General features: G+C 43.0%; 1 protein-coding gene across 3 annotated transcripts in view; it reads right to left on the bottom strand.

The window, feature by feature from the left end:
- Window positions 1–479: 479 nt before the first annotated feature.
- Window positions 480–21,698, bottom strand: part of RBM5 (RNA binding motif protein 5) — a 31,721-nt gene continuing 10,502 nt past the window's right edge. For all 3 annotated transcript variants that reach the window (XM_040994509.1, XM_040994510.1, XM_040994508.1), the window contains exons 5-25: window positions 19,879–19,948; window positions 19,325–19,398; window positions 16,879–16,962; window positions 15,005–15,065; window positions 14,502–14,567; window positions 14,112–14,272; window positions 13,394–13,491; window positions 12,747–12,834; window positions 12,495–12,572; window positions 12,341–12,413; window positions 11,097–11,182; window positions 10,649–10,733; window positions 10,345–10,436; window positions 6,344–6,505; window positions 5,823–5,972; window positions 5,672–5,743; window positions 4,890–5,069; window positions 4,509–4,583; window positions 2,432–2,529; window positions 2,223–2,352; window positions 480–1,100 (exon numbers count right to left, since the gene is read on the bottom strand). In XM_040994509.1, the coding sequence (XP_040850443.1) occupies window positions 975–1,100; window positions 2,223–2,352; window positions 2,432–2,529; window positions 4,509–4,583; window positions 4,890–5,069; window positions 5,672–5,743; window positions 5,823–5,972; window positions 6,344–6,505; window positions 10,345–10,436; window positions 10,649–10,733; window positions 11,097–11,182; window positions 12,341–12,413; window positions 12,495–12,572; window positions 12,747–12,834; window positions 13,394–13,491; window positions 14,112–14,272; window positions 14,502–14,567; window positions 15,005–15,065; window positions 16,879–16,962; window positions 19,325–19,398; window positions 19,879–19,948 (2,109 nt within the window). In that variant the 3' untranslated portion in view covers window positions 480–974. The remainder of the gene's footprint in view (window positions 1,101–2,222; window positions 2,353–2,431; window positions 2,530–4,508; window positions 4,584–4,889; window positions 5,070–5,671; window positions 5,744–5,822; window positions 5,973–6,343; window positions 6,506–10,344; window positions 10,437–10,648; window positions 10,734–11,096; window positions 11,183–12,340; window positions 12,414–12,494; window positions 12,573–12,746; window positions 12,835–13,393; window positions 13,492–14,111; window positions 14,273–14,501; window positions 14,568–15,004; window positions 15,066–16,878; window positions 16,963–19,324; window positions 19,399–19,878; window positions 19,949–21,698) is intronic.

The raw sequence follows: 21,698 nt of genomic DNA, 5'->3' as shown, positions 1-21,698 counted from the left end.
CTCAACTGTAGCCTGTGAAAGCTTGCCAAGCTCTGATACCCATCTAATCATGGCTGGTATTCCATCTTAGGTCATGATGGCTATGAGCTGTCATTGTGGTACTGCATCCCATTCGGGCACTGGTTTTTGTCCCAACTGTTGCACTGCCAATCCAGCATACTACCTGGCCTGAGAGGAAAGCAGAGGGTGGCTCAAGTCCTTAGGTCCCTGCATGCACTCTTTGGGAAACTCAGAAGCACATGGCTCTGAACCTGCCCAGCTCTGGCTGCCCATTTGGGGCGTGATCCAGAGGATGGAGGCCCTGTCTTTTCCTCTCTCTGTAAAATCTGCCTTTCAGATTAAATAAATATTAAAATCTAGTGGGTAAAGCGAAGAACATAAAATACTCTTCTAAGTCATCACTAGGCTTGAGTGGCTTAGTTATGCCTCCACCCCACCCTAACCCTCACCAAGAAGGTAGACACACAACACAACACACCCATTTTTCAAGGATTTCTTTTGTAAAGAAGCCATACTTGGCAACTAGACTGAAAATCTTCCAAAATTCTGTACAAATGTATAATATACAAATATACACAAGGCTTTTGCCAAAGAAAGACATTACAATAAAGGACAGAGATGGTTTGAGTGTTACCTACCACCGAGGGCATCTCAACCCCAGGAATATGAGGGGTTGCTGGACCACATGGAAAACACATTACATTACATTATGTACATGGAAGTACAAAAAACCCACGGTGCCCTCTGGGCTGTTCACAGGCCCTCTAGCAGGAAGGAAGGCCATTTACCAGATAATGCACATAGGGGAACTCCTTTAACATGGGGGGGAGGAGGGAGAACCCTGCAGAATGAAGCGGTTCACCCTAAAATCTATTAACAGCACAAAGCATGCCCTGCAAGAGGGGAGGGCAAAATGAAGTTCAGAGACAGACATTCCTTGTGCTCCTGGAGCGCCTTCCATGGCTCCCCTTGTCCTACTCCATCTCTGTGAATCGAGCAAACATGGCTTTCCGGACAGCATCCTTGTATGAATCAGCACCTGACAAGCCATATGCGCTGCCTTTGGCTCCGAGGCCAGCTCCTTTCAGCCGGACTTGAGCCTGGGAAAACAAAAAGGGACATTAGGGCTGGCAAGGAGGGTGTGGCACACGCCCACATCTCTTTAAGCCCACAGCCTGTGCAGCAGGACTGGCCAAGAGCATATAGATCCACCTACGCCTGGGATGAGCCACTTTCACAGGCTCAGGGGCCAGTGGGGTAAGCTGCCTGGTGCGATACTGGCACCTCACTGGGTCCAACCCTGGCTGCTCCACCTTTTTTTTTTTTAATATTTGTTTATTTTGGGCCCAGCGTGACAGTGTAGCAAAGTCCTTGCCCTGAGTGTGCAAGGATCCCATATGGGTGCTGGTTCTAACCCTGGCAGCCCTGCTAGTGGCCTGGGAAAGCAGTCAAAGCCTTGGGACCCTGCACCCACATGGGAGACCCGGAGGAGCTCCTGGCTTCAGATTGGCACAGCTCTGGCCGTTGTGATCACTTGGGGAGTGAATCATCGGACGGAAGATAATTATCTTTATTACAAAGGCATATATTAGAGAGGAGGAGACACAAAGAGGAAGATGGGCTGCTAAGTCCCTGGGGCCCAAGCCATCTGTGGAAGATGCGGACAGGGTTCCAGGCCCAAGTGTGGCCTGGCCCAACCCCAGCTGTTGTGGCCATTTTTTGCTTTTAGGTTTTTTTTTTTTTTTTTTTTAAAAAACAGGAAGACAGCTCAGTATCAGTATGTGAGAGGTCACAGTGGGGCTGCTCTGATGACAAATTCAGGGATTTCTTATGAATGAAAATCTTATCAAACCTTACATTTCATATATATAAGACCATAATCACTTAAGTATAAACCCTTAAAAAATCAAATCCAAGCTAACAGATTTGGAAGGGTGCTAAAGAAAAGCACTCTCTGTGACAAGTTTTCTTATGACCAAGAAAACAAAAGTTACATGGTCTTAAAAAAAAAAAAAAAAAGGTGGTTTTTCATAAAGATAACAAATCTGAACAGAAAAAACAACTGGAGTGCTATACCCATTCCTTCCAATGGACATGTTAAAAGGCAGGCCCCCTCAGCTGCGATGCTATCAGCTGGCCAAAGCAGACTGCTAAGGTAAAGTGCTTCCTGGGTTCATTCTCCCTAATCTACGTACCCACTCAGGGCCAACCCCACTGCTTACCTCAATGGGAGCGGTGATGCCTTGACACTTTCTTCCCAAACCAGAACCTTCCCGCCAACCCATGGCCTGCAGCATTTTGTTGCCAATGTTACTGTGGTCAATGCCATCTTTGGTGGGCTGCTCGTAATTCCTGCCAGTGGCAAACACACAGTTACTTAAAACAGCCAGAGCCCCAGCCAATGAACTGGAAAATGGTGCACGTCACATACACAGTGGTAGCATCAAACTGTTTTTTGCGCTTGGGTTCTGGAGGTTCTGGAATGCCATACTTCTCCCGTCTTTCTGCAGCTCGATCTCGGTATTTCATCTAGGTGGAAGGAAAAAAAGAACACTGCTAGAGACACTCAGGCTTTAATTATCCATCTAATTACTGGTAATTCAAGATTTATCACCTTGGTGGGCCTGGGTGGTGGCCTGGTGGCTAAGGTCCTCGCCTTGAACGTGCCGGAATCCCATATGGGCGCCAGTTCTGGTCCTGGCTGCCCCACTTCCCAGCCAGTTCCCTAACTGTCCTGGGAGGGCAGTCGAAGACGCCATAAAGCCTTGGGACCCTGCACCCTTGGGGGAGACCTGGAGGAAGTTCCTGGCTCCTGGCTTCAGATCAGCCTCCTCTCTGTGTACCTGCCTTTGCAATAAAAATAAATCTTTAAAAAACACTTGAGGTGATACATCTTTTTAAGATTTATTTTTTATTGGAAAGGCAGATATACAGAGAGGAGGAGAGACAGAGATGAAGATCTTCTGTCCGATAATTCACTCCAAGTGGCCGCAACGGCTAGAGCTGAGCCGATCTGGAGCCAGGAGCCTCTTCCGGGCCTCCCACATGGGTGCAGGATCCCAAGGCTTTGGGGCCGTCTTTGATGGCTCTCCTAGGCCACAAGCAGGGAGATGGATGCAAGTGAAGCATCTGGGATACGAACTGGCACCCATAAGGGATCCCGAGTATGCAAGGTGAGGATGTAGACACTAGGCTATTGCGCTGAGCCCACCTCAAGCATTTTTTAAACAAGTATTTGGTTTTTTAGACTGGGCTAGCGAATTTTCTTTCCTGTCACATTTAGTCATGTCTATACAATGCCAGGCCTCAGGGAAAGCCCTGTTTTTAATGCTCACAACCCACGAGTGCTAGTTATGAGCCCTAGACCTCCTATCCAGCTTCTTGATGATGTGTCCTGGGGGTGGGGTACCAGAAAATGGCTTCAAGTGTGTGGGTTCCTGCCACTCAAGTGGGAGACTCTGATACTCTGGGTTCTGCCTGGGCCAGACTTGCTTATTGCAGGTATTTGGGGGAATGAATTAATAGGTGGAAGATCTTTATTCTCTGCCTTCCAAATAAATTAAACAGTTTATACAGATATTGCATGGAACCAGAGAGTTGTGTTCAGTTTTCGGTCTCCTGGGACAGGTGGGTATAGCCTGTGAAGGTCTTTTGGGAAGGAGAACAGCATTGTCTGTGTCTTTCAGCATCTGAATGGGCCCAAATCTGTGGACAGACAGCATCTAGAGATCCTTCAGCAATCCCAGGGGGAACTGGCCCCCTACGCAAACAGAGGAAAGCAAAGCCTTACCTAGATATTTCAGAATTGTTACCATGGTAGGAACAGTTTCTGACACATTGATTTATTCCTAGCCCACAGTCTCTATCTGAATGAGCAGAGGTTCAGACACTCCCCAGGACACCTGTGTCGTTCTCTCTATTAGCTTGCGATTCTGTTTGTGATTCTAGCTTCCTGCCGACATACACACTGGAAAACAGCAATGGCTTAAAAACTTGATCCCTGTTACTATGCAGGAAGACCCAGATTGAGTTCTGCATCCATGGAGGAGTGAATCAGCAGATGGAAGGAGCCTTTTTCAGGTTTCCCAATGTGGGCGCAGGGTCCCAAGGTGGTTTTGGGTCATCCTCGACTGCTGGATAGGAAGCAGGACTGCCGGGATTAGAACTAGCGTCTGTATGGGATCCCAGCGCATGCAAGGCGAGGACTTTAGCCACTAAGCTACTGCACCGAGTCCTAAAGTGTTCTTTGTAACATCAAACCACAAAGTTCTCCTGAAACTCCGCGCACTTCACCAGTGCCTGTGTGGCACTTCAGGACCTGTGGAAGTCTATGGGGCATAATTCTGTCTTATGCATCATGATGTCACAGAGTGGGAGTCACAAATCACGTAAGGCCTGAGTCTACATGAGCTATAGTATAGTGGCTGAGTGTATGACAAATCTTTCTATCCTGCCCTTGGGTCCTGGTACCAAATACTTTTCCTAGTGGGTCACTGTTTCCAATTTACCTCTCTTTCTCTCAATTCCAAGGCTTCCAGCTCCTGTTCGCTCAACCTGGATCGTCGGTAGATATCCATGTTTTGCTAGACAGAAGATTTTAGACACAGTAAGAATCCAGACAATTTGAACATTTGTAACATTAGCAGGATCTGAGTTAAAGCACTCTTGGAGTCAAAACTCCTTTCATTACATTATGGTGTTAAAAATTATGGACCCTGGTGTGCAGGGAGTTGCCATGTTTCTTTCCATTCTACACTGTTACAACTTTCTAAATGGCCATTGTTTAAGAGTGCACGTTTACTGAGCTTCCCCAAAGTCAGGGTGCTCACATCATATCACCTAACCACCTTCCCTCCCCAGCTTAGATCGGATCAGAAAGGTAGGGTTACCTTGTGAAGGTCTGAAAGCTGCTGATGCCTGACCAGGGCATCTTTGTTTGGGAACTGACGCCGGCACAGCAGGCAAGCCATCTTTTTCCAGTCAGCTAATTTCTCTTCTTCACTCTCAAGTCTCTCTACCAGCTCTTCCTCGTTGTCACTGTCACCACTGTAAGCAGCAACTAGACCCCTCTGAGGATAAAAGAAGGTGGGTCATCCCACGGGTACAACAGGAACACAGTGACAGCTATGTACCTGGATGAAGTAACATCTGAAACACAAGCTTCCCCCATCACTCTGCCATTCTTTAGTATTGAATTTCAGTTTAACTGCACAGAGCAGCTAGGTCTTTTGAGTGCTGAGCCTGGTACTAGCCTCCGGGGACCAAGTTTCTAAGAGCCAAGAAACGGCTTCTTGGATGAATTCAAACCACTGACCATGTATATAACCTTCAAATACAACAGTAGATTAGAGTAATGGACCAGTATCTAGGAAGCAAAACAGGTTTTTTTCTTGCCTTAATTTTCTCTTTCCAGACCATTAAAAACTCTTTCAGATGTAATGAAACTCAATTAGCTGAGCTCAGGAATTCAGGTTGTTTCATTGCTCCATCTCACTTGCTCTCACCAACAGGAAACACAACTTTCCAAATGAGTTCTAAGTGCAGAAACTGCCCCAGATACCCATGGACAGAGACCACATCCACTGCCCCAGATACCCATGGGAAGAGACTGACATTCGAAATGAGACATAAACCCGAAGTGGCCATTAAAACACTGGTGTTAGTTCCTTACCTTGAGGGGATTCTCCTCCTCTCCATTTCGCACCAATTCTGGGATGAGCTGCTGTCTTTCAGCTAAGGCCCCCTGGGAAAAAGAGACATAGCCGTAAGTCTCAAGTTTCCCCAATACCTATTACAAGGAACAGCCCTTCCTGTTCCATTACCTTCTTCTCAAAGAGAGCAAAGCCAGCATCTGCTGCAGCAGATTCTTTCCTTTCTTCTTCTCGCAAGGAATTCACAGGTTGAAAGCTATTCTTAAAATTTTCTTTCTGCTTGTTTAAACTCTTTGCCCAGCGTTCCATATCTTTGGCGATCTAATAATGTAAAGCAACAAATACCACCATGAAACATCTAAAGATCTTACCTCAACAGCATATATTGCAGACCCCTTTTACTTCTACTTCTACCTACAAATATTTCCACGAGATGCTGCATACAACCAAGGTCACTGAAGAGTACCACTGAAAAGCCTTGGAGATGTAATCTATAGGAAATTTACTTTCTAGGTTTTCAGGCAATGTATAACAATTAAAAGTTGCAAAATGTTCCAAGCACTTAATGTCTCATCTAATTTTCAACAGTCCAAGTAAAACTGACATAAACGCTGTAAGTCAAAAACGAAGAATTAAGCTCCATACTCTAAAAGCAGAGAAGTACGGGTCTCTGAGCCGGGTCATAATCTTACCTGCTGAGCTGTTTTGCTCTTGGGTTTCTCCTTTTTCTCTTTCCCCTCTTTGGCAGGAGGCAGTCCAGTCTGCTGGTGGGAGCTAGACTCTGCTGCTGGCATGTAGGTCTCTTTCTCTCCATCCCAGTAAAGGTACTGCTGGGTTAAGGAATTATAGTAGTACTAGAAAAACAAAACAAAACAGTGAATGCAGATATTCTGCTATGTCAGGTAGTTTTTGAAAAACCCAGCATTAAAAAAAAAGTTGTAGGATAGCTGTAGAGGAACCAGAAAGGTTCCTTGGTATCTCTAGGTACAGGTGATGTGTCAGCTAGGAAAGAAGTGTAAAACTTCCAGAATGGAAGCAGTTTTTGTGCAAGTGTCTAGTTCTCAGTATTTAACCTGAGCCTACCTAAAATACACCAAAGAGGAACACATCTCACACCTTTCCAGAGAGCACCTGTTTATACAAACCAGGTGGATGTGTTAAAGACCACACACTCACAGTGATAATAGCTCATCTACATAGTCTTTGGGACCCCATCCCAGCAACCAATCATAGAATCTTTTTTTTTTAGTAATTACTTTTGTGTGTGTGTTTTCTTTTTTTTTTTTTTTTTAAAGATTTATTTATTTTTGGGCCCAGCGCGGTGGCGCAAGTGGTTAAGGTCCTTGCCTTGAACGCCCGGGATCCCATATGGGCGCCGGTTCTAATCCCGGCAGCACCGCTTCCCTTCCAGCTCCCTGCCTGTGGCCCGGGAAAGCAGTTGAGGACAGCCCAAAGCTTTGGGACCCTGCACCCTGTGGGAGACCTGGAAGAGGCTCCTGGCTTCGGATCGGCATAGTATCGGCCGTTGCGGCTCACTTGGGGAGTGAATCATCGGACGGAAGATCTTCCTTTCTGTCTCTCCTCCTCTCTGTATATCCGCCTTTCCAATAAAAATAATAAAAATAAATCTTAAAAAAAAAAAAAGATTTATTTATTTTTATTGCAAAGTCAGATATACAGAGAGAAGGAGAGACAGAGAGGAAGATCTTCCATCCGATGATTCACTCCTCAAGTGACCATAACAGCCAGTGCTGTGTCAATCTAAAAGCCAGGAACCAGGAACTTCTTCCAGGTCTCCCACATAGGTACAGTGTCCCAAGGCTTTGGGCCATCTTCGACTGCCCTCCCAGGCCACAAGCAGGGAGGGGGATGGGAAGTGGAGCTGCTGGGATTAGAATTGGTGCCCATGTGGGATCCCAGCAAGTTCAAGGTGAGAACTTTAGCCGCTAGGCCACCACTCTGGGCCCCAATCATAGAATCGTAACATGATTCTGGGGAAAGAGGTGTTGGTGAAGAAACTTGAGCTCAATAGGACCAGCACCAAGAGGATGGGCAACATTTAGCATTGTTCACTCCTTTTAAAATTTCCCATTCAGCAGGTCACAAAGAACTTCTTTCTCACTTTACTCTGAAGCCACAAGCTATCAATGCCAAGTTCCTGTTAAAAGCACTTCTTTTACCCTGTTGTATATTCAGCTCCTACTCACAAAATATTTATTTATGGAGTGCTAAATGCTTCTTTTCCTTGCTAAAGTCAGAAATGACACCAAAAATACCATGTCACAGAGCTGCTAAATTCTACCCTCAAGAATACATAGGGATGTTAAGAAGCTAGATATAAAAAATGTCAATATCCAAAAATGAGAAACAATGAACAACAAAGAAAGTCATAATATCCAATTCCACTTATATGAACTGTCTAGCATAGGTCAATCCACAGATTGAAAAGTAGATCAGTGGTAGGGTAACTCTGTGGCTTAGCAAGTTAGGCCAATACCTCAAGTGCCAGTTTGAACCCAGTTTCCATCTAACTCCTTACTAGTATGCTTGGGAAAGCAGAAGATAACCAAAGTGCTTGGACCCTTACACAGACATAGGAGAATTGGATGAGGTTCCTGGCTCTTGGCGTCGGATCGCCTCAGTTGTAGCCATTGTGGCCATATAGGAGTGGGCCAGTAGATGGAAGATCTCTTTCAGATACATAAAATAAATCTCAAAGATTCTAGTTCAGTGGTGAATAGAAGAACGAAAGAATGCCTAAAAGGGACTGGTGTGACTCATACTAAGAATCAAAGAATTTACTGCACACTCTAAATGGTTAAAACTAAATTTTATCTCAGAGACAACTACTCACAAAGAAAACAATTTAAAACTTATATGCTTCACGCCAAAGAGGAAGCCTATAGTGGAAGACCACTCATGTCAATTTGCAAAGAAAAAGCCTAATGTTGCTTCTGGCCTATAGCAAACAATAGCCAACACCAAAGACAATCTGAATTGGTTTATCATCCATGATACAGGCTCAAAATCTGTCAGAATACAAAAACTGTCACACCCAGACTGGATTACTGCTACACTTACTGGCAAAACAGGGTAGGGGGTGGGCCTGGTGGGGGTTATTGTCGGTCGCTCCAACTAGGCTGCAGCTCCCACTGGTTTATGTGAGGGCCACGTATGTGCTGGGCAGAACCAGGCTGGACTGCAACACCCATTGGTTCCAGTGGAAGTCGGGAGTGAAAACAGAACCAACCCAGCAATTGCAACCACCAGCTGATTGGGGCGATGGACGGTGCCAGGCCCTGTACTTGTTAGCACATACAAGAAATTTCTTTGGAGATCTTCCTAATCTAAATGCTAGACTCAGAACCATAATGAACAAAAGAGAGAAGACAGAACAGGTCAACCAACCAGCTCAGCTATGATGGACTATGTCACTCAGTGGATTTTTCAAAGACCTCATAGTGCTTGGAGTGGCAAGACTGACAGCAATTCATAACTGTTGCAATATCAAAACCACTTGAGCAAGAACCTCAGAGCATACCCTACATCCGGGACCTGGGGAGGGTGGGATATTGGGTGGGCCTTCTCCCTTAATACCCCCCTTTAAACATGAAGGTAACAATATGGAAAACATACTAGTATTATCCACTTTCCTGTAGCTCTTCAACCTTCTTACCCTAATTAACTATGTAAAGAATGTAAAATAAAAATTTATTAAAAAAAAAAACTGTCACACCCACGTCAGCACACCACAGCAAAGATTAATGACTATTTTTAATAAAGGAGATCAAGATTCTGGAGTACTTTTATGAAGAATTGGAACAGATGAAAAATGGCTCTATCAGTGCAATTCTGGTGACAAAGGTACCAAGAGGCAGAAGTTGTCTAGTACCAGCAAAAGTAGACTAACTGCTCAAAACAAGGTTTATGAAACTAATTTCTGCAATGTTCCAGGTATGTTGCTTGCTGACTTCATGGAGGACCAGAGAATACCTACTTATGAAGTGTTCTGAGAAAGTCAGCCTAAGTGTCCACACAGTACCACCTGAAAAAGCCTCACTCTTCTATCATAGTGCCTGTACTTATTCTTTCAATTTTTAATAATGTTAACACTCCTGGCACTCTGTTCTTATCTGCTGGTTCACTCCCCAGATAGCCACAACCATACTGGACCCAGCAGCTTCTTTTGGGGTCTCCCGCATAGGTAGAGGGGTCCAAGCACTTGGGTCATCCTCTGCTGCATTCCTAGGCCATTAGCAGGAAGCTGGGTAGAAGTAGAGCAGCCTGGACCAGAACTGGTGCCCATATGTGATGGTGACACTGCAGGAGCTCATTTGAGTTACCCATGTGGTTAGGTAGGAACCCAAACCTCTGGGCCATCTTCTACACCTTTTCCCTAGTCTATTAGGAGGTCAGTGCCCTGATAATGTGCCTGTGAGAGCAAAAGATAGGCAAGCTTGAGCTGTGTACCCATGTGGGAGACCCTGGTGAAGCTCTTGCTCCTGGCTTAAGCTTTGAGCAGACCTGGCTGTTGTAGCCTTTCAAATAATACAATAAAATAAATCCTTATTAAAAATTCCCTAATTTTGGGTTACATACTGACTTATAGAAATATTTCATTTCATACTTCATAAACTGAAATGGTGAAGCTAAGGCATTTCTAGTGAAACTGAAAAGGAAACAGTGTATTTACTTGCGAGTTTGGGTCATAGTAGAGGCCTGTTGTTGGATCATAATAATATCCCGAAGATTCATCATACTGGTATGTGGATGTGTCAGGTACAGCTGCAAAACAAAATTGAGCACAGTCATTCCAAGTAAGAAACTGGCTTTATTTCAGATTCTAAATCAATGAGGTGCAGCAGGCCTGATAGCTCTCCTTTCACTCACATCCCCAAGTGTCCCTCTGAAACCCACAAAGGGAGAGGAACTTTCACTAAACAAAGGCAACAACTAGGAACTTCCAACTGTCAGCAGCCCCAGGAGGTTTGGCTTACCATATTTGGTACCAGGAACTACACCAGTGGGGGAAGCGGCTGGGGCCTGTGTACTTGTGCTAGTGCTAGGCTGTGCTTCCTCAGTCTGGAAAGAACAGCAGCTTCAATATAATTTCAACTGTAAAGCCTTTCAAGAGAGCTATATTACTGTAACCATCCAGGAAGAAGGGCCTCCGTGACATACACACTGTAGCAAGGGTCTAATACAATCCTTACAAAACACATGCTGACCACTTTCTTTCTAAAGGTGAAGTTGAAGCATGCACAAAGTATAAATACACTCCTGAAATTTTATATTTAAAATACATGCATATCCATAATAACATTATTATCTAATAAAGACAGAGACTGGAATGTGTATTGCTCAATCGAAGGAGAAGTAAGACTTGTTCAACAGAACAAAGTTAACCAACAGCTACCAGTTCTATATTTAGGAGGAAAGGATTACCGGAGAGCCAGGTGGATTGGAGGTTTGATTATACAGCTGGGGACTCTGGGATACTACAGCCGCTGAAGTGGTGGTCACTGCTGTGCCTGATGATAAACACAAGAGTAAAGGGAAAGCCAAAGTACAGAATTCCAAGCCAAACATTTGTTCCTGTAATGCCCAAACTGTTTTCTTTCATTAAGGTTTTGGTGTGACGGCTAAGACAGAAACTACTGCCATCTGGGACTGAGGCGTAAGTTATTGCACGGGATGCTAGCATGACATGTCAAGAGTGCTGGTTTGGATTTGAATCCTCTTTGCTTCTCATCTAGCTCCCTGCTAATGTGTTTGGAAAACTCTTGAGTCCCTGCCACCCACATGGGAGTCTGGCCTCATGTGCTGACTTCATTGGGGACAGAACTGGTGGATGAAAACTCTCTTTCACTCATTCCCTCTCTGTCAACTCAGCCTTTCCAAACAAAACCAAAAAACTCAAACAAATAAAGCTATCTGGTCTGGGGATAAGAAAACATTTAAAGGGCCTGGCGCGACAGCGTAGAGGTTAAAGCCCTTGCCTTGCACGCCAAGGATCCCATATAGGCGCCAGTTCTAATCCTGGCAGCCCCGCTTCCCATCAAGCTCCCTGCTTGTGGCCTAGGAAAGCAGTCGAGGACAGCCCAAAGCCTTGGGACACTGCAGCCGCATGGGAGACCTGGAGGAAGCTCCTGGCTCCTGGCTTTGGAACGATGCAGCATTGGCCATTGTGGCCACTTGGGGAGTGAATCATCAGATGGAAGATCTTCCTCTCTGTCTCTCCCTCTCTCTGTATATCTGTCTTTTCAATAAAAATAAATCTTAAAAAAATTAAGTAAGGATTTTATAATCCAAAAGCTAAAAAACATACTGCTTATTGCGACTCCCATGGATGGAAGCCTGAGCATCAGACTTTAGGGTCACACTCTTTCTACTCACCTGAACTTATGTGGGCACCCAGAATATCTAACAACACACATGAGGGAAGCAAAAATCTGAATACTAAGACTTACACACACTCTGGAACTCGAAGAGGCTATATCAGATTTTTGTGTGTATAAACCACTCTAGTCACCCCTAGGATTTAGAGCACACAGCAACAACCCTGAATTTGTTACCTACATTCTTGCAGTGAAATGGACTTAAGAGTTGTGGGTATAGTTAGGACATCTAGTCCTAACTGCTTAACCACAGTTGTTCAAACAAAGAAAAAGGCAGATGAGATTGACTACCTGATGCAGACGATGCTTCAGATTCCAATCCTCCAGGTTGTTGCTGGTAAAACTGTTGGTAATCCTGTGAGTACTGAAGAAAAGTCCACCATTAAAGCTGCTATCCTCAGACCCAATCTGCAGTCTCTGGAGGTTGGAGGCTGGTCAAACTGACCTGAGTGTACTGGGCATAACCGTCTTGGCCTGGCTGCAGATAATTGTAGTCAACATTGCCTCCTTCACCACTTTGCGACTGTAAGATGCCAAAATAAAAACAAAGATAAACTTAGTGGATACTAAAGGAAAGCCAGAAAACAAGTCTCTCAAACTTCCTTTGGAGAGCTTCTATTACAAATACTGTGGGGAAAAGTCACTCTGTGTATCTGAGCAATACCATCGTAATCCCCGAGCAAATCCTCCATCTTACCTGGGTGGATGACCACTGAGCAGCAGCGATGGCTGTACTAGCCACAGAGAAGGCGCTGACCCGGTTACCATCTGGGAGGACCAAGTCTCTGAAATCACAGAAATTCAATTATGTGATTACAACTTTGTAAGCGCTCCCAATTAGTGCTCCTACTGCCAGTGATACAGTGACTACACTACCCTTTCTCAAGTCTTCAAAACCCAGAGAAGCCACATTTCACAGAAAGAGAAGTCTATGGACAGTAACCAAGTATCCCTGTAATATCACTGCTCAGTTTTTAAGTTTGTCATCTAACCAGGCAATGGTTAGATGAGCAACAACACTAGAAAAGGGATATTTATAGTACTATACTTAGGAACTTTGAGGCTACTAGCATGATGCTCTGGAAAGAATAGGTTACCTCTAGACAGGTTTGTACCATGGTGCTACAGTTTACACAGCACATACTCTCAACCTATCTGCTATTCTTGAAATCATTTCTGGTAACCATTAACAACTGGTTATAGAAGACAGAGGGAAGAAGATCAGGATATAAAGTAGGAACTTGCACTGGTTGGCAAAGAAGCTGCCTACAAGCCACAAGTCTACAAGTCTGCCTATAAGTCTACAGCTACAGCCACTTGCAATCAAGCCCATGAGTCACTCACTTCCTGGCACTTTTTGCAAAATCAACTCCAATGGTTTTTCCATCAATTTTCAAAGGAGGATGGAGACTCTGTAATATCTGAAGCAGTTGAGAAGCATCCTGAATGTGGAAAAAAAGTTGTATCACACAATTAAGTCTCTGCTTACCATCCAACCCATTCAAAGAAACAGCTTTTTATAAAAATCAAAAGAGCAGGGATTCCTTATTATGTTTGTGAATATGAAACAGAAAACACACAGGAAATGAAAATATTCAGTATTATTAAATGCCAAATCAATCTACAACAAAGCAGAAAGGAAAAAATCATGGCTCAACAGGTTTTATTTTTTACTATGTATCAAAGTGTATAAGCCTCATAATTTAGCAGGGCAGAATCAGACAGCTTCACACATAGAACTGCAACAGCTTTGTAAAAAGTATCATAGTTGGATGAACTATATTTGTATCTTAAAAAGAAAGCTAGCTTCATTTCCCATCTAGCTCCCAGCTTGTGGCCTAGCAAAGCAATGGAGAATGGCCCAAAGCCTTGGGACCCTGCACTTGTGTGGGAGAACTAAAAGAGGCTCTTCCCTCCTGGCTTCAGATTAGATCAGCTCTGGGCATTGTGGCCATTTGCAGAGTGAATCAGTGGATGAAAGATCTCTCCCCCTCTTATAATTTTCCTTTCCAATGAAAATAAATCAGTCTTAAAAAAAAAAAAAAAAGAGATTCAACCTCACCATTGCAGATGACAGCTGTACAAACGCAAAGCCTCTGTTCTGCTGGGTCTGTTTGTCTTTTATGAGGCGAATGTTGTTGACTGCTAAGGATGCATAAGGAGACAGTGCTGTCATGATGGAATCCACCACAGTGTGCGGGGCTATGTTCCGAAGAATGATTGCTGTGGATAAATGAGACAAATGATAAATAAATGCATTCCTACCACTAATGCTTTTAAGGCTGGTTTAAGCATGAACAAATCCATTTTGGATTTGATCTAATGCACAGAAAATTCTTAAAACTTTTTCATGGGCTAAACTGAAGCAGACATTGCCAACTAAAAAGGGTGAGAGAACAGAAATATACAACTAATGCTTTCATATAAATAGCAAGATTATACTTCAACTTACTGTCACAGTAGTAATCCACAGACTGAACCGATTCTGTGGTTCCTGGAGGCACTTCTTGTTCAGAGTCTAGAAGAAGTGAAGGAGACTCAATTGAAGGCAAAACAGACAAATAACACCAATGCATTTTTAGTAAATATTAACTACATATAGCAGTTTTTTATTTTTTTTCCTTTTAAAGGATTTTTGGTTATAGTTAAACCTCAATAATTTTGAAATGGCTAATGTAGGATGCAAATATTGGGCAAGCACAGTACTGATATCAATGTGCACAAAAGAAAAGCAGCTATAGAATGAAACCAGGCAAGCAGTTAGTTCTGGAAAACAAAAGAACATCTGTGTTCTCATCATTGCCAGCAGCATCAACCTAACCAAAGGTTTAAGGCAAGCATACTACCTGAGTAAATGTCTAAAATCTGCATCTTCCCTTCAGATTCACAGGCAATAATTCAGTCAGTCAGGTTTTAATGTATATTCCAAATAGCTGTTTCTGAATTCAAACTTACCAAACTTGTCTGCTCCACATCGGAAACATTTTAGTCTTTTCCTGAAATTGTTAAGCCAGCACTGGGGGGGGAAAAAAATTATCTAATTACGTAATTTATTCCAAAGGCAAAGTAACAGGGCAGGACAGACCAACATTTTCCTTCTGCTGGTTCACTCCTCAAATGCCCATAACACTTACGGTTCGACCAGGCAAGAGTGAGGAATTCCATGCAGGCCTCACATTTGAGTGGCAGAGACCCAAGTATCTGAATCATCATGTGCTGCTTCCCAGGCATATAAGCAAGAACTTGGAATCAAAGCTGAGGCAGGACTTGCTTATAGGCACATATTTGATACGAGGGGAAGCATAAAAGCCTACGCACATGAACACCTGACTTTGTAACTATTTCATTATTACATTAGGCCAGGCTTTCCAGTAATAATGTGGATATTGTATTAATAATATAAAAAAAGACAAAACACACATTTTTCTGACAAACAAGGGGATAAGGTAAATATTCAGAATGCTATACTACATGAATTCTTCCATAAAAATTTTTTGTTGGTTCTGGCGTGGTAGCCTAGTGGTTCTCCTTGCAAGCACTGTGATCCCATATGGGCGCCAGTTTGTATCCTGACCACTCTGCTTCACTTCCGGCTTCCTGCTTGTAGTTTGGGAAAACAGATGAGGACAGCACCCACCCAGGAGATCTGGAAGAAGTTCCTGTCTTCAAAGGCTCAGCTCTGGCTGTTGCGGCCACTTGGGGAGTAAATCAGCAGATGGAGGACCTTTCTCTGTCTCTCCTCTCTGTATATCTGACTTTAAAATCAAAATAATTAAATCTTAATTTCTTGTTGTTGTTGTATTTAAGACTTTTTAGCAAGTTTGGAAAAGGTTTCATTTCAAACACTCAAGCGACTGTAGGAACTTGGTCTAATGGTTGAGATGTCCAAGTCCAAAATGAGAGTGCCAGGATTTGTTGGATGGCTGCCTATGGTTCTTAGTCCCACCTGCCTGCCAATGTAGACTAAGAGGCAGTAATGCTAACTTAAGTAAGGGGGCTCTACCACCCAAGCAGGAGACTTGGACTGAGTTTCCAGCTTTACCCGGCCCACTGTCAACCAAGGTGTGTACAAGGAATGACCAAAGCATGGGAGCTGTCTCTGCCTCTCAAACGAAAAGCAAAACAAAAATCACAAATGAATAAACCTAAAACTAATCCTGACCAGCCACTCGTGAATTTCTTCCTTATACTGAGGGAAGTCTATGTACCATTCTATATAAACAAGAGTATCTAGTCACCTCCTGAGTACAGGACACGTGTAGACTAAAGCATGAAAGACTCTCGGGGAACAGAGTCCTCAGTTCTTGCCTTACATCTACTAGGATCCCATAAGGGCACTGGGCTGTTCCACTTTCCATCCAGCTCCCTACCTGTGGCCTGGGAAACAGAGAATTGCCCAAAGCCTTGGGACCCTATACCCACATGGGAGACACAGAAGAAGCTCCTGACTCCTGACCTTGGATTGGCTCAGCTCTGGCCGTTGTGGCCACTTGGGGAATGAACCAGAGGATTAAAGATGTTTTTGTTTTTCCTTCTCTCTGTATATCTGCTTTTCAAATGAAAAAAATAAAACTTCCAAAATGGGATTATAAGCATTAAGTGGCATCTTACCCACTGTCCAAATAGTCACCCTAGGAGCTCTAAATGAAGGAAAACTCTATAGTTCTGTGGATTCTGTCCTCTGATCCTCACAGTGTGAAGAATTCAATAAAGTCACAATATATGAAAAGATTGTGACTGTGTACTTATTAGTTTCCTTGTCTGAATAGTTTAATAGACAAACTTCTCAGGGTTTTGCTGTTTTGCTAACTGAAAAAACACATGCTTACCTTATTACAAAGCCAATCTTCAAACTTTGGTCTCAGATTACTATAATGCATTGTAATGTGCTTTCCCTGAATCACCAACTTTTTCTGTAAGAAAAGAAGTGATCAGTTATTCCCATTGTGAGGAACATGTGTCCATTTTCCCAGGGCAGAGCACACTTCGGAAAAATCAGTGCTCTGGAATTAAATGGACAACATACGGGGAGGACCAACCACCGCCACCTATACTCTGCCCATCCAATCTTCAGATAGGCAGTAAGAGAATGGGATGCGGAGTAAAGGTAAACGGAGTAAGGGAATGCTGAGAAAGCTGCCAAACACTAAACGCTGACATGCACCAGGCCGTGTCTCCAGCAGAGACAGAAGTCCTAACATTCAACAGGCTGCCTGAAAGTGACAGTCTATTTCAAAAAGCAGAAGACACAACTCTCCAAGTTCTGAGATTGTCTCCCACTTTAATCATGGTGTCCTTGGGCTTTGCTTCACTTTTTCCAAAGTCCCCATCCTTACGCAAAGTAAAAGCTTTTATCTTTTCCCTTCCCCCGAACTTCTGCTTCAGGACATGTCCTTTGGGGGTACACAGGGAGGGGAACGCCATTTTTAAAGGGAATCTGATGGTAACTCTTTCTCAGAAAGACTATTCTGAATGCCACCAACTTTAAAAATAGCTACATTGAGATGTCTTCCTGCCAACTGCAACCATGGAATGTACTAAGTGACACATGTTTTTCACTGGAATGGATGATAACTTTCTTCAAGGTGAGTAACCAGGAGGCCAATGAAGTTTCTTCAGGGGGTAGGAAAAGTTAATAATGCATAACACCACCTCATTCTTCAAGTCAACCATGTGACAGATATTTAGTTTTAAGGGGCCAAAACTCGGAGCTGAATCATTCTGGTCAAGAGTACACCTAGTACCTGCCCCCCAAAAGCCTTCATTTAATTGGAGTATCTTTTTTTTTTTTGGGTGTGGGGCTGGTGAGAGTTGTGATCTGACACTATCAGAGCAGACTTAAAAGGTTAGATTTCCAGGTTGTTAAAGTCTAACCCTTCTAGACATACAGTCGAGGAATCTAGTTCTCACAAATCCTGGACAATTAAGAAAATGCTGTTTATTTTGTTTGCAATATCTAAAGGCAAGACTGTATGTCTGGCCAATAGAGAAAGAGCTGAAGGGCCATCCACTCATTTTTAACGTAGAGAAGCAAAAATAGAGAAGCTGGGAATTATGTCAATAAATCATCCCACTAAGAGGGATGTTGTGTTGGGGAAACTCCAAACTACCACTGAGTCCCTAAACCTATTGGCCTTTTATTTCTGGAGTGATTTTGAACTGTAATGAAGTATTACACATTAACACAGCTTTGTATACATTAAAATTGTGGAGACTCTTAAATGTCTGATGAGCTTTACTTTCTGAGGAGCTTTTAAACTCTCAGGATAATCAATCTGTTAAAATCACTGCACCAAAAGTTGCTGTCAAAGAATCATATGAAGTCTTTTTATATTATGGAATCACTATGATGGTATCCACAGTGTAAAATGAATGATTTTGTAAGATCAGACTGTGATTTCTTGGTTAAGAAAATGAGAAGTTCAAAAATCTAACAAGCCAATCAATTCAAGTAATATCCTTATTAATGAATTTTGTTATAAATGGCAATATTACTAACTGAAGAATATGACTCAAAACATAAAATGTTGCAGAATAGCAACAAGTCAAGACAATTCCCAGAATGCACTTGGTAAAGGCATTCAATATTGTTCTTTGGTGCTCCTGAGGAAAAAAAAATTTAAGTGCCAAGCACTAAGCATTATCTTGGTAAACTGAAGAACACTTCAGTTAACAGTACATCAAAGAGCCATCAATGACTGCCTTGAGCGGACCACAACAGGCATTCTAGGGGGAGATTAGAATGTTAATGTCTCTCTGAACTAGATTAGATAGCAACAAGGTACTACTTTCAGGCTAACCTCAATAGACTTTTTGTTCATGAATTCTAGCAGGTCCTTAAACAGCCCCTCAAGACCCATCTGAGCAGTTATGCATCCAGGAGTCCAGGCAGAAACAAGGAATTACTTACAAAAATGCCTACCAGAAATTTTCATTATGTGCTCTATACTGTCAAATGTAGTCTGATAGTCTAAGCTTACCCTCAGTAAACATAACGAATAAGAAAAAAATTATAAAGAAAGAGGACCATTAAGATAATTATGAGACAAGCATTCATAGTTATTGCCCGGTGAGGTAGCCATGTTTAAAGGCAGAGCAAATTCTGCAATTTAGTCCTTGGAACTGTATTTAGTGTAATATCAATTTTAATATATACAAAGCTTTTAAATTTTTTAAAGTCACTCCTTTGGAACAAACCACTCCTTCAACCTTCTTTTTAAATTGTACAGACTTGTTCCATTTTCATGAATATCTAGACTTGGTGAGTGAAGCAACCTGATTGGCTTCCATCCAGCTGGTAGCATCTTGCAAGTGATAAAACTCCACGAAGGCGAAACCACGGCTTACACCTAGAGACAGCATTCAGATATAGACGGGATACTCGTGTTAGTCAGTTCCTTTATAACAGGTGAATCTCTCTCCCACTGCTTCAACACTGCGTGACAAAAGCCAATTGGGAAGCAGCTTTACAAATGTCACTTGACTTGGGGATCTTCTTGATACTTTGCCATGGCAAGGAACAAGTCGCCTGAACTAAGTGTCACTCGATTTGATTCCACGCTTAATAACCATGCAAATGAATACAAACAGTCAAACAAGGAGTTTACAAATCATTACTTACCGAAGGGAAAAAAGCCCCTAAAGACAAAGTTTTTTAAACGTTCCTCTCAGATGCTAACATCGTTTTCAAAGTCACATTCCTTAGCCATGGCAAACCTTTCATTCTGATTTCATGTGCTTGAAGATTGGGGGTATCAGGACGTTCTTTAGGGACTGAGATGGGAATGGGGGAAGAGAACCAGAACAGCAGGAACTAAGCAAGCTCTCACCTGTCTTTCTTTTCATCAGCCTCACGTCTGCAGGCTGAGGGCCTTCAAAGGACTGCATCGTTTCTCGAATCTGCACAGGATGTTACAGTTAAAAGCTTTAGTCACAGTATTCATCACAGAACAAAGTTCACAGGCTTTGTACATCAACTGCTTGATTAACAGCCTTTAACTTCTACCCAGAAAATGCAAATATTCTAAAAGGCATACAGAAAAAGAGAACACTCATCGAAAATGACCTAACAGGACCTGGAGCGGTAGCCAAGTGGCTAAAGTCCTCGTCTTGCTCATGCCTGTATCCAAAAGGGGCGCCATGTCTAATCCTGGTGGCCCCGCTTCTCTTCCAGCTCCCTGCCTGTGGTCTGGGAAGGCAGTTGAAGATGGCCCAAAGTCTTGGGATCCCGTACCCATGTGGGAAACCCAGAAGCTCCTGGCTCCAGACTTCAGACTGGCTCAGCTCTGGACATTACAGGCACTTAGGGAATGAGCCATCGGACGGAAGATCTTTCTATATCCTTCTCTGTATACCTGCCTTTTCAATAAAATAAGCAAAAGAAATTGACCTAACAGCCAGGAAGGAATTATATGGTGCCTGGGAATTTGGTACAGGCAAAATTTATGTATTAGTCTCATCTTGTTTTGTATTCTAAGGGATCAATAAAAAATACTATTTAAAAGAGGCAGAGGATATAAATCATCCTTGGAAGTATACCTGACCGAGGCAATAGCAAAACCAGGAGAAATCCTCTCAAGATAAACATTAACAAAGTCCAGAATCTTAGGATCGAAATTAAAGCAAAGGTCCAATTAATCAAATCAAGAACCACTCCAAAACCAAAAAACATTAAAGCACTCTGACTGGCAGATTTATAATGGTCTAGTCCTCACTGCAAAAGCAATGATAAAAAACATGAGTTGGGGTGGGTGTATCAGGTCAATTCTCTACCTCCAACACTGGCATTCCATATGTTCACCACTTGTTCTGGCTGTTTTACTTTTGATCCAGTCCTGGGGAAACTGCGAAGCACAGCCCATCTTTGACCATGCAGTGATTTGGGGGAGTCAACTAAGAGATGGAAGATTCTCTAACTCTGCCTTTGAAAAGCTTCTTAGTCTCTTCTTTTAATCACACAGGGCAACAATATTCCCAAGATAAAAATGGTCTGGTCTATAAAACAAAAATTCTCATTTAGCACCTACTAGTTAGGTACAAAGCTTCCAGTATTATATACAGTCAATTTCTATTTATTAAAACTGTAATCCCTGAACCAACACTTGCAGCACTGTCATGGATACACAGAGGAATGAAAAACAAGTTGCCCAAATGCAAACATTGCTAGATGAGCTGAATCTTTATATTGTAAACATGTGTTCAAGGGTCGCATGTGTGTATCTCTCTTCTTCCCTCAACTTCATTACCTAAAATGGCTTCCCCAGTATTTTAGATAGCTAGACGGGATCTAGAATTCGTAAGCACTAAGAAGGCAATGATGGGGTCAGTGTAATGGCTCACCTACCTAATCCTCTGCCTACAAGTGTTGACATGTCTTATGGGCGTCGATTCTAATCTTGGCTGCCCTGCTTCCCATTCAGTTCCCTGCCTGTGGCCTGGAAAGTAGTGAAGGACGGCCCAGAGCCTTGGGACCCTATACTATGCGCATGTAAAATACACATGTGGGAGACCTGAAAGAAGCTCCTGACAGCTGCTTTGGATTGCTCAGCTCTGGCTATGGCAGGTTAACCAGCAGATAGAAGATCTGTCTCTCCTCTCTGTAAATCTGTCTTCCAATAAAAATAAATATGGGTCCAGCACAGTGGCCTAG

Source organism: Ochotona curzoniae, unplaced genomic scaffold (genome assembly GCF_017591425.1).
Source record: "Ochotona curzoniae isolate NIBS_2020 unplaced genomic scaffold, NIBS_Ocur_1.0 contig_908, whole genome shotgun sequence".
NCBI classification, from domain to species: Eukaryota; Metazoa; Chordata; class Mammalia; order Lagomorpha; family Ochotonidae; genus Ochotona; species Ochotona curzoniae.
This window is presented reverse-complemented; position numbering and strand designations above follow the sequence as displayed.